Raw genomic sequence first — 15,917 nt, 5'->3', positions numbered from 1 at the left:
CTCGGAGACCATGGCTGCGGTTACCTATGACGCTGCATCACAGACAGGAGCGCCTGCGATGGTGTATTCAACGACGAACCTGGGTGCGCGAATGGCAAAACGTCATTTTTTCGGATGAATCCAGGTTGTGTTTACAGTATCGTGATGGTCGCATCCGTGTTTGGCGACATCGCGGTGAACGCACATTGGTAGCGTGTATTCGTAATCGCCATACTGGCGTATCATCCGGCGTGATGGTACGGGGTGCCATTGGTTGCCCGTTGCGGTCACCTCTTGTTCGCATTGACGGCACTTTCAACAGTGGACGTTACATTTCAGATGTGTTACGATCCGTGGCTCTACCCTTCATTCGATCCCTGCGAAACCCTACATTTCAGCAGGATAATGCACGACCGCATGTTGCAGTTCCTGTACGGGCTTTTCTGGATACAGAAAATGTTCGACTGCTGCCCTGGCCAGCACATTCGCCAGATCTCTCACCAATTGAAAAAGTCTGGTCAATGGTGGCCGAGCAACTGGCTCGTCACAATACGCCAGTCACTGCTCTTGATGAACTGTGGTATCGTGTTGAAGCTGCATGGGCAGCTGAACCTGTACAAGCCATCCAAGCTCTGGCTCAATGCCCAGGCGTATCAAGGCCGTTATTACGGTCAGAGGTGGTTGTTGTGGGTACTGATTTCTCGGGATCTATGGACCCAAATTGCGTGACAATGTGATCACATGTCAGTTCTAGTATAATATATTTGTCCAATGAATGCCCGTTTATCATCTGCATTTCTTCTTGGTGTAGCAATTTCAATGGCCAGTAGTGTATTCGTGGAACCAGCTTCAGTGCCAGCACCCAGAATATCAAGCACCAGTTAGAACATTTTTGCCTCAGGGCAAGAGACAACGGCTTTATGACACTCTTCCCAATCGAATTAGTGTATGCATCCAGGCCAGATGGGCGGCAACATGATACTGTTGAGTAGGCTCGTACCGTCAAGCTCTTTGTAAATTTGACTCGGTTTTGCAATCACTGAAATGACATCATGAATCCTTTCAGCCCGTGAGGTTTCATTTCGTTAGCTCCTTTCTTTCTGGGCGCTTCACTTTTTGTAACTGAGAGTGAGAACGCGGCTAAAATGTATCACACTGCTTTTTACAATTACCGACATTTTTTATTATTTAAACTAACCGTTTTTAACTTCATTCATAACGACAATACGTTCCGATGTTGAAGATGCAGTAGCATGTTCGAAGGCAATGAAAAACCTCCAGGTTTTCTTTTTTTTTTTTTGTATTTCGTCTCCTACTGAGAAAAACAATTAATTATAGGAAAACAGTGAAGTTATCTTTTATTTATGGAATGAACTGTAGGTCTACAAACGTGCATTAGAGAAAATAATTTGCAAACTGCAACAGAAAAAGACCTAGTACCATAATTTTTGTTATTATCTGGAGTATCGTATTTTAGGTTAGTATGGAATTGTTAGTAGGTATACTGTCAATCCAAAGCTACAAAAAATGTCCTTTGTACTTCAGCTGTATACCACACTGTTCTCAATTTATTACACCCAGCAGACAAGACATTGTGCGTTTCGTAAAGATTGTTATTTCTGTACATTATGCCGAACTTGTTATGTTCCTTTTAAGCCATTTTATAAGTTCATCATTTAATCTCGATATTAAGTAATATCGATGTCGAAATCCTAATCGGGATCGATAATGTGCCAACACTGCGTTTGAAATTTACGCCACGTTTACACAGTGTGTGCTTTATTGTTGCAGAGGTTCACGACTACGCAGTGAAGATCGGCATCGATCCGGATAGCGAGCCGCATCTGCTGCATCTGGCGCGGGATGGTCTCATGCAAGCGCTACCGCCGGGTTGGAAGCCGTGGTGAGTCCACACTTTCTTTCTGACGTAGTACTCGAAGATCGGTTTTATTTTATTTTTTTGTACCTAGAAGAAAGTTGCGGCATGTCGTTGGCGGCACAGCATTAGTTACGGACTCCCGAAATACTGTAACTCATTGCTACGCGTTGTTGATATCACGATTGGTTTCCGGGCCGTAGTTGTTTGGATAGAGTGTTTGTGGCGTTCGTTGCAGTGTCGGATATGAGGAGCAACGATGCCATGCGAAATTTTCAGCAAAAGCGAGCAAAACGTTTACGAAAACGTTTGAAGTTTTGAAGCAACCTTACGCCGATGAAACTCTAGGTTCGAGCGCAATATTACTAATGGACTGATGGTTAACTCCATATTGAGTATTTCACACTGCAGCGGTGTGACTGCCTGACGTATTGGACCTTCATGCCGCACCAGGACGCAATTTTGATCTGTCAAGAAGTTTCAGTGGCTACGCCTATTGAAAAAATGGTTTTCAGTCAACAGAACGAAGTTACCGACGACCATGAATACAGAACCTTCCATGTATGTCTGCCGATGGCGCCACAGTCCAGAAAGTTAGAACCTGGTGCGTGCTAGCCGTCATTTTATTGTCTTAACGTGCCGAACAGATTGGAATCGTGATTGGGACATTATAATCGAAAAACTGAGGATGTATAGAATTGAAGGGAACTTGAATGCTTTGATGATGGGAGTAAGTACCTCCTGCAAAGAATTAATTGAACAAGCTGCTTCATTGTAACTACGTAAGAGCCAAACGAATTTACAGAAAGCAAGTGGAGGAAGGCAAAAAAGAGATACAATGACAGGATCATTAAAGAAGCTCACAATCCATGTAAAGCAGCTTGGAATCTGGTAAACGAGTGCAGAAAAAAGCCCACCTCAGTTTTAAATTCCGGTGGTCCTGACGCCTTCAATCAGTACTTTGTTAGGATAATGAAAGATACTATTAATGAAATACCTAACTCAGGCTTAGTCCCCACAAGTCACATGAGAAACATAACCAGTAGCACTTTTGAAAGCTTGAAGGAAGTGCACGCTAAGGATATCGTTAAAATAGTTAAGTCATACAAGAACTCAGAGAACGAAGATATCTATGGTATGTCTTGCACAATTATTTTATAGCGCTTGCTCAACCATTATCTATAGCAATTAACAAATGCTTATCCTCTGGTGTCTTCTCAAAATTTCTTAAACTAGCACGGACAGCACCAATCTACATAAAAGGTGACCCATGTGAAGTGTCCAGCTACAGACCAATTTCTATCATTCCTATTCTAGCTAAAGTTATGGAGTCTGTTATGAAACTCCAGTTACAGAATTATTTTGAAGTAAATAAGCTCTTCCAGGACACACAGCATGGTTTTCGCAAGGGAAAGTCAACATTTACGGCAGCACTGGACTTAACCAGAAAAATAAGACAAACTCTCGAAGACAGAGAAAGTGTGGCACTGACACTCTGTGATCTTAGCAAGGCATTTGACTGCGTTTCCCACAAGATACTGCACAATCAGTTGAAGTGTTACGGTGTCGCAGGTGTTGTTCTGGCAACTTTTCAGTCTTGTCTGGAAAACTGGAGACAAGTGGTATCAATTCATGGAGAAACATCACAAGAACAAAAGCTGGAACATGGAGTACCCCAAAGGGCCATCATAGGGCCTCTCCTGTTCGTTATTTATGTCAATGATATGGGTTATAACAGCAATATGTTACAGTTTGCTGATGACACCACCCTTTTTGCCAATGTAAGAACTGCTGCAGATGTACTCTTCCAAAACATTAAAGAATGGTTCAGCAAAAATAAAATGAAAATGAATGAAGAAAAAACACATCATCTGATATGCACCCTTAACAACATCGGATGCCATGATAGTATGGAGGCTGTCAAACTGTTGGGCTTCATGATAGACAGGAAACTAACAATGAACGAACACACAGTGTACCTGTGCTCCAAGCTCTCCCGTGTAATATACCTTCTGAGGAGGTTAAATGGTGTATTGAGTGACCAATATCTCATAACAGTATATTATGCCCTATTCCATAGCCATATCAAAAATGGCTCTGAGCACTATGGGACTCAACTGCTGTGGTCATAAGTCCCCTAGAACTTAGAACTACTTAAACCTAACTAACCTAAGGACAGCACACAACACCCAGCCATCACGAGGTAGAGAAAATCCCTGACCCCGCCGGGAATCGAACCCGGGAACCCGGGCGTGGGAAGCGAGAACGCTACCGCACGACCACGAGATGCGGGCAACCATATCAATTATGGCCTACTGTTATGGGGACATTCTGCAGGTTGTAAGGATGTGTTAATTCTACAGAAAAAAGCTCTCAGAATAACCACATCAAGCAAAAGACAGGAGCACTGCAGGCCTATATTCAAGCAGTTAGGAATTATGACAGTCTTCAGCCAGTATGTGTTTTTATGTCTCATCAGCGTGAAAGAAAACCAAGGAGTCTTCAGCATGAGGCAAGATATACACAATCACAATACCTGTAACAAGAGGAGCATCGAAATACCCAGGTGTCGACTGACGGGAACGCAAGACAGCTTTCCAGTTGTTGCTCTAAAGATGTTCAGCTCACTGCCTCAAGAAGTGCAATCCTTGCCGTTAGGAACATTCAGAAGGAGAGTAGCACAGGACCTGAAAGAACGCCCATTGTACTCCATTGGCGAATTCTTTAATATTGACCAAAGTGAATGGACAAACAAATATTGTTTCTATTAAGTATAAATGTCTTAATTTTGTGAACATTTAAAAAAAATGTATATATATAATTAATCTTGACGCAGTCTGTCCAGTCATGGCTGGTAAACGACACAGCTCTACTAATAAAGTAATAATAAAGTTATGAAACATGCTTTTAAAGGATAATCACAGGAAACAGATGTTGGGCTTGCAGCTGCGACATTGAGACATAGCTCATATCATTGCAGTCAGTTGCCAAAGAAACTCTACCCAAAAACAATTTCCATACTTGAACCAATATCAAAATGATGCGCTGAGTTTTTTTTAGACGTCGATGGTAATGTGTGTTTCAAAACAGTTGACCGTAATTACCATGTAAGCACTTTGAAAAGGTTTCTTGAGAAATTGCCCACAAAGAAATAACAGGACAGCATCATTACAAGTAGTAGTGTACAACACTGTTGCTACAGATATAAATCACTATTTCATATAAAAAAAAAACAATGCATTCCTGTAAATATCAAGCTACCCTTTGGGTATCTATAATACCAGTGATGGAATCCATAATGAAAGATCAGCTATTAAGTTATTTGAAGGAAATAACCTCTTTTATCATACACTGCGCGGCTTTTGGAAGCGCAAGTCAGCTACGACAGCAGTACTTATTTCCAAATGTAAGTCAGGGATTTAAAGATAAGGACAACAGCACGGGTACTCGATGGCCTTCGTAAGGCATTTGGTCGCACCTGCATAAGGCCCTGCTCAGCAAGCTAAAATCATGTGGTACTGGGAAAAGCTATTCTACAAACGCTCAAATCCTAACTAAATAACTGACGACACATTATATCAGTGCAAGGTGCAGACTCATGTGAAATGAAGTCAGACTCATGTGAAATGAAGTTAAATCACAGTGTGCCACAGGGATCTGTAATAGTTCCCCTGTTGTTCTAAATTTTCGTTATTAACATACGCTCCAATGGGCTCACCTTGCAGTTCGCAGATGATGCAGCTTTGTTTTCAAAAGGGATGAATTCAGCAAGCAGGAGTCCTGAAAATTCCTGGCAGATTAGAACTGTGTGCCGGACTGAGACTTGAACTCGAGAGATCTGCCTTTCACAGGGAAGGACTCTATCGCCTGAGCTACCCGAGCACAACTCACGACCCATCCACACATCTTTACTTCCACCAGTACGTCATCTCCTACCTTCCAAACTTTGCAGAAGTTGTTCTGCGAAATCTGCAGGAATAGTACTTCTGGAAGAAAGGATATAGCAGAGATATGGCGTAGCCACAGCCTGGGGGAAGTTTCCAGAATGAAATTTTCACTTTGCAGCAAGAGTGTGTGTGGTGATATGCCACTTCCTGGCAACCAGGGGCGCCCGCATGAGACATAAAAACACATACTGGCTGAAGACTGTCATAATTCCTAACTGCTTGAATATAGGCCTGCAGTGCTCCTGTCTTTTGCTTGATGTGATTATTCGGAGAGCTTTTTTCTGTAGAATTAGCACATCCTTACAACCTACAGAATGTCCCCATAACAGTAGGCCATAATTGATGTGGCTATGGAATAGGGCATAATATACTGTTATGAGATACTGGTCACTCAATACACCTTTTAACCTCCTCAGAAGGTATATTAACACGGGAGAGCTTGTAGCACAGGTACACTGTGTGTTCGTTCATTGTTAGTTTCCTGTCTATCATGAAGCCCAAGAGTTTTGACAGCCTCCATATTATCATGGCATCCGATGTTCTTAAGGGTGCATATCAGATGATGTGGGGGCAGTTGCCCCTAGTGAGAATTCATTCAGTTTACGAATATAAAAAATACCTGTAACTTTAGGGCTCAGTTATGTATGATTTAAAATACCTGTAAAATTACCACTAAAATAACCGGAAAATATCGATAAAATGATATAAAACATATGTAAACAGAATTGCAGGATGAACTAGACCAATGAAAAACTTTAAAGGAGAATCGAACTAAAATTAAAAAATGATGATAAATTTAAAAATTGTGTTTTTCTTTAAGAAATCTCGTTCGTTGAAGATGTGCAAAATTGTTGTATATCCCTCTTACAGCTATTGCCTACGAAGTATCTTTATTTTTATTTCTACACCCACACGTAGAAATTAACAACAGCAAGTGAGGCAAGAATGGGAATAATCAGATGAACCAGCAGTTTATTGTTAACTTTTACAAATGCATTCTTGAGCAACATTTAGCCGTTTTTCCTGAAGGCACGCCCATTGTTCGTTCTTTACATAATAAAAGAATCAGTCATAAAGGGACGTTAAACACAAACGTAAAGAAATGATATCTTCCTTGAAAAATAATCTACGATACAGTATCTATATGACGAAAAATACAAAATTAAAGATAGATATCTATAGCCGGTATATTCGAGATTTTAGTAACTGTAAACAATGCATATCTGATAAGGAAATACCGTTTACATGTTAACAAACTCTGGGCATTACTAATAAACTATAAAGAAGTAAAGCGAATCTGCCGATCGACAAACTACTACATGTATACGTGGTCCCATTAAGAATGGTACCCATGGTGAGAGTTCCATCTCGAAAATATTGACTTATAGGCTACTAAAATGTCACCCTCTCTGTTCCCACCTCACTAGGTTCCAACCTCATCATAAACCTCAACTGGCAACACAATACAGTTGCACAACAAAACACACTCGGCAAAATTTTATTCTTTCAAATTTCAAATAATGGTGAACAATTGTCAGACGCTAATTTAAATTAGCGTATTGTATTATGTTCCTTTTCGTTTGCTGAAGAAGTGTTCGAGGGTACTTGCCTGTAGAAATAGGCAATATTCGTCATTGGTACTACTGTCAACGAACGTGATCTACCAGGGTGTGGCGTGAGCTACCTTCATTTCCGGAACGTTCTAGATGAGCCTTGCTCGCATAAATATTTCCACACCCATTGCAAGAAACCGCTCAAAACGATCGCGCGAAACTCAAAGTCACTGGCTTGCGGTCTAATCGACACCGCGCTGTTTCATTGTTGAACCAACACCCTTCCCTCCCTCCCACCACTGTGATACGATTTCAGCTTCTGTTCTATAGTCATCGCTCAGCTCGGTTCGGCATCACATTGCGTTAAGGGTTGTGTAAATTCATTGTTTTTTATGTTCATAACTCTGGCATGGTACTAAAAGTGCATCAGTATTTCTAAATTGCATATAAGGGGAAAACATATGGCTTACCATGAAACGACAAATGTTCTTCAGAAAACAATAGTAATTCAGTAAGCATAGTAGAATGCGTAGGCCTATTCCAAAATAGAGCTGTATCACGTGAAAGAATCGTTCTTAGTTAGTACACTACGCAGCTGCAGAACACTTGTTAAGTGCATAAAAGAAGCTTTCACAGTAATGTAAGTGAATTTGACCACGTTTACACAGTTGAGTGTAGTCAACCGTTTTTTTCCGGACTGTTAATTTAAATCCAACTGCGTTCACTGCATGAGCAGTGTTTTTAAGCGCTTAAACAATTATTAGTGGTAAGAAAACAATTTATTGGCAGAATACGGTTCAGAAACATAAAATCTGGGAATATATATAGAGACAAAAACCTGTGGGCGCCCCTGCTGTCAACTTAAACTGTCTCCTGGAGCGAGACTCGAACTCGGGACCTTTGCTTCACGTGGGCATGTTTTCTGCTGACTGAGCTATCCAAGTGCAACTTGCAACTTGCCCTCACAGCTTTACTTCCGCCAGTACCGCGTCTCCTATCTCCCAAACTTTACAAAATTTCTCCTGCAAAACTTGCAACTGTGAGAACAAGTCATGATCCGTGCTTTGGTGGCCCACTCATCAGAGCACTTGTCTGTGAAAGGCAAAGGTCCCGAGTTCGACCTCAGTGCTGACATGTAAGTACAGGATTGCTTGCCATCAAGGGCAACAAATCAGAGCATAGAGTGCTGCAAAGGTGCCAGAGGTGACAACCAAAGAGGACCTGCTGTGAAAAGAAATGGCACGCTAGACCATCACTCCCAGTTGTGGGGCGGTATGGCAGGCGACAGTCGGGTTGGTATCCCACTGTTGTCCAGGGCATCTCAAGACAAGTCTGCTGATCATCAGGGACTCATTACTGAAGATAGTTATACTCCCGTTAACGAGATTTCAGGCCAGAGACATATCTAGAGATGCCCCAGACAGCAGTGGTATACCAACCCGACTGTGACGTGCCATACGGTGTGCCATTTCTTTTCATAGGAGCACCACTTTGGTTGTCACCCACAGCACACTTTCAACACAGTAGTATGACGACGATATTTTATGCCCCGTTTTGTTATGCATCGTGACAAGCCATCCTGAGCTTCCACTTCAGCAAGACAATGCCTACATGCACACAATGGGAATTTCTACTGTTTGTCTCTGTGCTTGCCAAACTCTACATTGGCTAGCAAGAATATTTGGAGAATTATGTGCAGGGCCCTCCAACCAGCTCTAGATTTAGTCGATGTAACACACTGATTCGACAGAATTTGGTACGGTGTCCATCGTAAGGTCTACAGATTTCGGTCCCATTTACATAATTCCTTTTTGTTGCATAATGTTTTTGTCTTAGAGTGTTTAGTGTGTTTTGCTGTCAAATGAAATGATAGTATGGCATTTATTGTCTGGGATATCCCCTTCGGGGTTCGGCCGCCGTATTGCAAGTCTTTTTAGTTGACGCCATTTCGGCGACTTGCGTGTCAATGATGATGAAGGACACACAACGCCCAGTCCCCTGCCGGGAATCGAACCCGGACCCCCTTGCGTGGTAGCCAGTAACGCTACCACTGTGCTACAGAGGCGGTTTGTTTTCCTGGACTAAGTAGGTATGAAGTCTAGTGTTCATTATGTTCTTGAAAAATTTTGGAAATATTGGCAGTAATTTGATGGGATGGTAGTTCTTTTCCAGTTTTCTGCCCCCTATTTTGTGCTAATAAAGTTGATGTATGAAGTAGAACAAGAGAGTATTTTTTGGATTGCTTCAGATGTGTGCTGTTTCACACACCCGGTTACCTTTTTGTCTCTGTTTCAGTTACGACGAGGAGTTGCAGTCGTGGTACTACTTCAACTTCAAGACCGGCGAGTCTCGGTGGGAGCACCCGCTGGACGACGTGTATCGTCGGTTGGTGGTGAAGGGCCGCTCGGAGAGCATCAGCTCTGCAGGTCAGTGCGCCCGGCCTGCAGCTGCGGTAGAAGCCGCCTCAGGTACGTAGCAGCACTCTCCACGGCTTTTGCTCCACCTAACACCTCTGTGCAAGCTGCCTTGTTTCACCACTAGTGGTCTCACACAGAGTTTATTTGGGTACACTGGAGAGTTCTGTCTATTATGTGCAGTATTTCAGTGACATGCTTTATCATCCAACAGTGGAAACTCCTGGATGTAAAAATAACAGTGCAAATTTGGATAGATTTCTACTCACCATGCAGAAGATGTGTTGAACAGCAGACAGGCACATTTAAGAGTAGACCATGCTATTGGACACAGTCCTCCACCGAATACAGAAAACACACACACACATTCATGCTTGCACAGCTGACACACACATAATGAGTCATTGAGGTGTAACATATTATTCATACAATGAGATGTTCACTGTCCTTGATATCCATTGACTAACAAAATATATTGGTTGGTTAATGTGGTTGGTAAGTAGGAAGTACCTCACTTTTGGGAGGTTTTTTGATGCTTTGTGTAGACTGGAATCATACTGATGTGCTGTTGGTGATACGCGGGCTGCAGACTGGCACTTCTACGTGCTGGGTGGAGTCGTTTGCTTCGTGGGGTATGAGAAGTTACAGTTATACATACATTGAGTTCAACTTCTCAGAGTGTTCCACTGGAACAAGAAAAATCTCTTTTAGCATCTAGGAGGCAATGGATCAAAATCCACAGGGAAAAGCAGTGTCATTGTTCAAGGGTACTGAATAGGAGGACCCTGGCAGCATCAGTAGTGTATGATAACCGCAAGAAAAAGTAAGAGAAGCAGGAAACCTGGCAAGGTACAGAAGTTACAGATTGACTGTTTCAATGGCTTATTGCCAACACTCCCATTAGGGAAATAAAGAGAAAGGAAACGTTCCATCATATCTGGGCACAGTTGTGTATCAGTACCAACAAGCATCAAATATGTTCAAAGTGTACTATGTTCTTTAATTTGAAAGTGATTAATATTTCAGGCCAATCACATGAAGTAGGTAGGAGTAAAGAGTTCTACATGCTGTATGTAAAGGATGATCAAACAGTGGGTTTCTCATTCAGAAACTGCATTTGGATGTTGGTTGTTTGTCACAAGACTGTGATATGCCTCGTGTATGAAGAAGAAACTGTACTAACACTTGTCCGAATTTGACATCAGCAGCATTGTGCCATATCGAGAGCAGTTTATCGTTTCTCAATACAGATGCTCGTGTCAGTAGGGATCCGTCAGCTATCGTGCAACTGCGGAGTCTTTGACTTCAGGAGGGCTGTACTCAAAGTCATGCAGTGAGTGGCCCCACATCTGTAGTGCCCGAGAGGAGAGACGTGTTGTTCAGCTGTGAAGGATTGTACAACCACGACCTGTACCTGACTTGTATGCAGCACGACAAGTATGCTCATGGACGATGTATCGACACCTGGTGCAGTGCAAACTGTCAGCAGAGCGAACATTGCTGCAGATCCCATCAGCACATCACCACTGGTGCAATTGATGGCAATACTGGACACGGCAGTGGCACCATGTTGTTGTTTTGCACACAGCTTCACGATCCATGCATCCACATGTGGTAATTCTGAGGAGAACAAACAGAAACCCACGGCTTTCCTTTGTCGGAGGGGTAATGGTATGTACTGCTATCTACATCTACATCTATACTCCGCAAGCCACCCAAAGGTGTGTGGCGGAGGGCGTACAACTTAAATCACCCCTGATTCGGGATGGTAGCCATTACATTTCTGTTGTGTTAAGACCAGCACCTATGCCCTAGCTTTAAGGTGTATGTGATCTCGTGTTTTAGCAATATAACACAAGACTGCCTGTTGCCCTTGCTGTCCCGACCTACCTCAATACAGCGGGTTTTTGGCTGTTGCCCTGGCCAGCAGTTCTCTGTCTCTTTGACCAACTGAAAATATCAGGACACAGGTTTCCTAGTGACTGGCACACCACCACTCGCAGCTGTTACGCTTGACGAACACTGGCACATAGTAGTGCAGCATGAAATGACATACCCGTATCTGTCATCTGAGCTCACGTCGACTCCGTGCCCGTCGAGATTAGCACCACTGTTGATGTCACAGGTGGTTTCTCTGTAAACTAGTTTTTGCACCCTGTGTCTTCTCAAATCACCTACACAGTTCATGATGTCTCATTCCTAATATACTACATACACACAATAAGTAAAATTTCACTATTTGCTGTCCTTCCTCGTATTGTAATTTTCATGGCACAATTGCTGTTAGTATCTGTCAGGTGTTCTGTAGAGTGACAAATGCCACATAATATGAGTGAGTAAGTGACTGCTTTAAATTTGAACTAGACCACATAATTAACTATGGTAAAGTTGTAATTTGATATTTTTTTTATAAGTTCTTGTCTATGTTATTGCACAGCTATTCCACCATTTCATCATTAGAGTTGTAAAAAGTGCTAATGTCCAGTTGAGAGATCCAAGGCTGTTTATTACGCGTGGAGGGAGGAGGAATAACAAAAGTCAGTGAAGTAAATGCAGATGACTCATCTAGGTAATATGTTTCTCATTTCAGATTCTCATTAGAACTGTCTTTTACTTATTCTGCAAAAGAAGAAGAAAGAACTCTGCCTTTTTATGTACACTAACAAACATTTTTGCCATAAACAAAATCAAAGTTGATTCTGATTTGGAGTTTACACAGTGCTCATGGGGGCAGGGTTCAATGTCTGTGGCTGACCTGAGCACTTACAGTTACTTGGGGAGATACCTCGGCATATGAAACAAAAATTTTGTATACACTGGCAAAAGAAATCGCTACACCGAGAAGGAGTTGTGGAACACAAACAAAAGTTGGTAGGTTTGTTTCTCCATTTGAAGGATGACGTCTGTTCAAATTTCACACCACTCGCATAAGAGTGGGATTAGTAGTGCCATTATGAATTATGAGGGAGTAAATCAGGTTTGCTTTAAATACACACTGTAACGGTCATGAGCGTTAGTTACTTCTGAGACTGGACACGGTGAGTTGATTTTAGTCAAGAATGCCTTTAAGGCGACATAGATGCCATCATTAGCAGCTCACTGAGTTTGAATGAGGTTGTGTAATAGGGCTACGGGAAGCTGGATGTTCCTTCTGAGAAAGACTTGGCAAGAGTGTAGCCACTGTATATGACTGCTGGTAGTGGTGGTCATGAGAACGTACGGTCACAAGAAGATCGGGCTCCGGACACCCATCTGACATTACTCAGAGGGAAGACCATTGTGTTCAGCATATGGCTGTGTCCCATTGTTCCACATCTGCGACAGCAATTTGAGCAGCAGTCGGCACCACAGTGACACAACGAACTGTTACAAATCAATTACTTCTAGGACAGTTCTGAGCCAGATGACCTGAAGCGCACATTTCACTGACCCCAAACCACTGCCATTTGTGAATTCAGTTGTGTCATTGGAGGGCAACATGGGGTCTGTTGTGTTTTTTGATGAAAGCTAATCCTGCATCGTTACCAGTGATGGCTGTGTGTTGGTTAGGAGGAGGCTAGTTGAGTACCTGGACCCAACCTGTCTTGTGTCTGGACACACTGTACCTAAACCTGCTGTCATAGTCTGAGGCGAAATTTCATGCGACAGCACCCTGGCTGCAAAATTGTGCATCAGTTTGCTGATTCGACCTGTTGCGCTTGCCATTCATTAACACCATTCCTGGCGGTGTTTTCCAACAGGATAACACTCACTCACATATCCCTGTTGTAACCCAACATGATCTACAGAGTGTTGGCAAGTTGTCTTGCCATGCTCCATCACCAGATCTGTCTCCAATCGAGCACGAATGGGATACCATTGTATGACAACCCCAGTGTCATCCACAACCAGCATTGACCTTCCGTGTATTGACTGACCAATCATAACAGGCATGGGAGTCTCTCCCACAAACTGACATACACCACCTGTACAACACAGTGCATACATGTTTGCATGCTTTCATTGAAAATTCTGATGGTTACACCAGTTATTAATGCACCGGCATTTCACATTTGCAATGGCTTATCTTGCGCTTATATTAACCTGTGATCCTGCAATCTCTTAAATAAGTTATATCTAAAAACAAAGATGATGTGACTTACCAAACGAAAGCGTTGGCAGGTCGATAGACACACAAACAAACACAAACATACACACTATCGACCTGCCAACGCTTTCATTTGGTAAGTCACATCATCTTTGTTTTTAGATATATTTTTCCCACGTGGAATGTTTCCCTCTATTATATTCATATCTTAAATATGTTACCTAGACAAATGGATTTCCAGAATTTCATTACTCTAGATTAATCATTTTTTGGTGTTGTGTTTTGCTTTCCATCATTATATACTGACAGACATGCAAAAATAATCAATTATTATTTGTTTTTCCATATTAAGTTTACTGGACATAAAAGGTACTTTTCGCCAAATGTGTTTTGCTTTTTATTTATAAAGCATCTTCTGGAAATGTGGATACATAAAGCATCTGTTGCGTAAAACAGTATTTCTTTATAAAATTGACTTGTAATTTTCTTACTGTATGTTTGCCTCTTATTTATATGTTCTGCAAACCACCGCTTTTTCCTTCTTTGTTAATGGATATTGAGGTCAAAATTTTTTGCTGTTTTGTATTCCACTTTTTCTGCTGCTGCATATATGTTATTTCCATTTCTCCTTGCTTTTTTAAAACTTCACGAGAGGAAAGTATTGTAGTTTTATGCGTTCTGCACCCAGCACAATGTTTGTGTTTGTTTCTTTTCTGTGTAGGTTTTACATGTTGCAATATGAGAATACAAATTTGTTATTGTGTGTGTGTGTGGGGGGGGGGGGGGGGGGGGGATTGATGCAAGTGTAAATTAGTGATGATGTCTCAAATGTTCATCAAAGATGTTAGTTCAGGGGGGGGGGGGGGTAGTGGTTCAGGTTTTGTGAGGGGGGGGGGGGGGGATGGGGGAAAGCAACTGGAAGGAGATAGTAGTCATGAACAGGAACTAATGGGGTGAGAGAGGGAGGGGGGAGGTTAGTGAGTGGATGATGTGTCTGTATTGAAATGGTCTATTAATTTAAAAATTGCTTGGTTTGCCATGTTGGCCAGATCACTTATGAGTTGTTTTTTTTTCTGTTATGGTTTCTGTATATAAAATAAGAAGGTATTTCTTGTTGTTTATCCTTATTATTTCCATGTCTGTGTCTATGGTGCTAATTTTATGTTGGTGTTGGTGTAAGTGTTTGGTACAATTGAGTCATTTATCCTGTGCTACCATGTTCTTACCTGTTCTTTATATCTGGTTTTAAATGTTCTCATGGCTTCTGGTTTTAAATGTTCTCATGGTTTAAACCACATTTCTTTTATCATATATATATATTACATTTTAGTTGGTATATGCCTGATTCCTGATATACATCTGTTTTCTCTTTTGCTTTTGTAAAATATTTTTGACTTGAATTATTGGTTTGCAAAGAAGTGTACAAAAATAGATTTCCCTCAGATTGGCCTTGCTCATCATATCACTGTATCAAACAAAATCAATTGTTTTTCACATCTTTGTTTTACACCTGCTAATTTTGCAATGGATATAGCACTTTAGTTACATGAATTTTGATTATGCTTCACCACTACTGGCACCTGAACAGTTTGTAATATGTTTGTTGCCTCATACGTAGCATACTCACCAAGATACTGAGTTGATGTCATCATACCCCTTCTGCAATCAAAATGCCAGTTGCATTTAATTAACAGTGATGTTAACTTTACAGGTGTTTGTAAGACTTGAGACTCTGCCGAGAGGCAGAAAGGCCAAAAGCAGGTTTACATGATATTAGGGAACAACAGTTTTGCCATCCACCAAGACACCAGTTGCTGTTTGGGATAGGGGATGGCATACAGAGTACCTATGATATTCCCTGAGCAATTAGGGTTGAACACCATCATTCGGAGCACAGGAAAGCGAAGTGAAAAGGGGAGGGGAGGGGGGGAGGGGGTTGGGGGCAGATGCATCTCAAATAAAGTAACTTTGTGATTGGCAAATTTCAGTGGCAGGGGACTTGCCAACATGCAGGTAGCCACTCTTGACGCAGCTCTGCACATATCTATATGTACATCTGTA

General features: G+C 41.9%; 1 protein-coding gene across 1 annotated transcript in view; it reads left to right on the top strand.

The window, feature by feature from the left end:
* The window catches only part of LOC124550937 (centrosomal protein of 164 kDa), a 635,732-nt gene that overhangs the window by 426,039 nt on the left and 193,776 nt on the right, over positions 1-15,917 (top strand). The window contains exons 2-3 of the mRNA XM_047125745.1: positions 1,771-1,882; positions 9,651-9,781. Coding sequence (XP_046981701.1) covers positions 1,771-1,882; positions 9,651-9,781 — 243 coding nt within the window. The remainder of the gene's footprint in view (positions 1-1,770; positions 1,883-9,650; positions 9,782-15,917) is intronic.

Source organism: Schistocerca americana, chromosome 9, assembly GCF_021461395.2.
Source record: "Schistocerca americana isolate TAMUIC-IGC-003095 chromosome 9, iqSchAmer2.1, whole genome shotgun sequence".
NCBI lineage: Eukaryota > Metazoa > Arthropoda > Insecta > Orthoptera > Acrididae > Schistocerca > Schistocerca americana.
The sequence above is the reverse complement of the archived record's forward strand: the minus strand, read 5'-3'. Positions and strand labels throughout refer to the sequence as shown.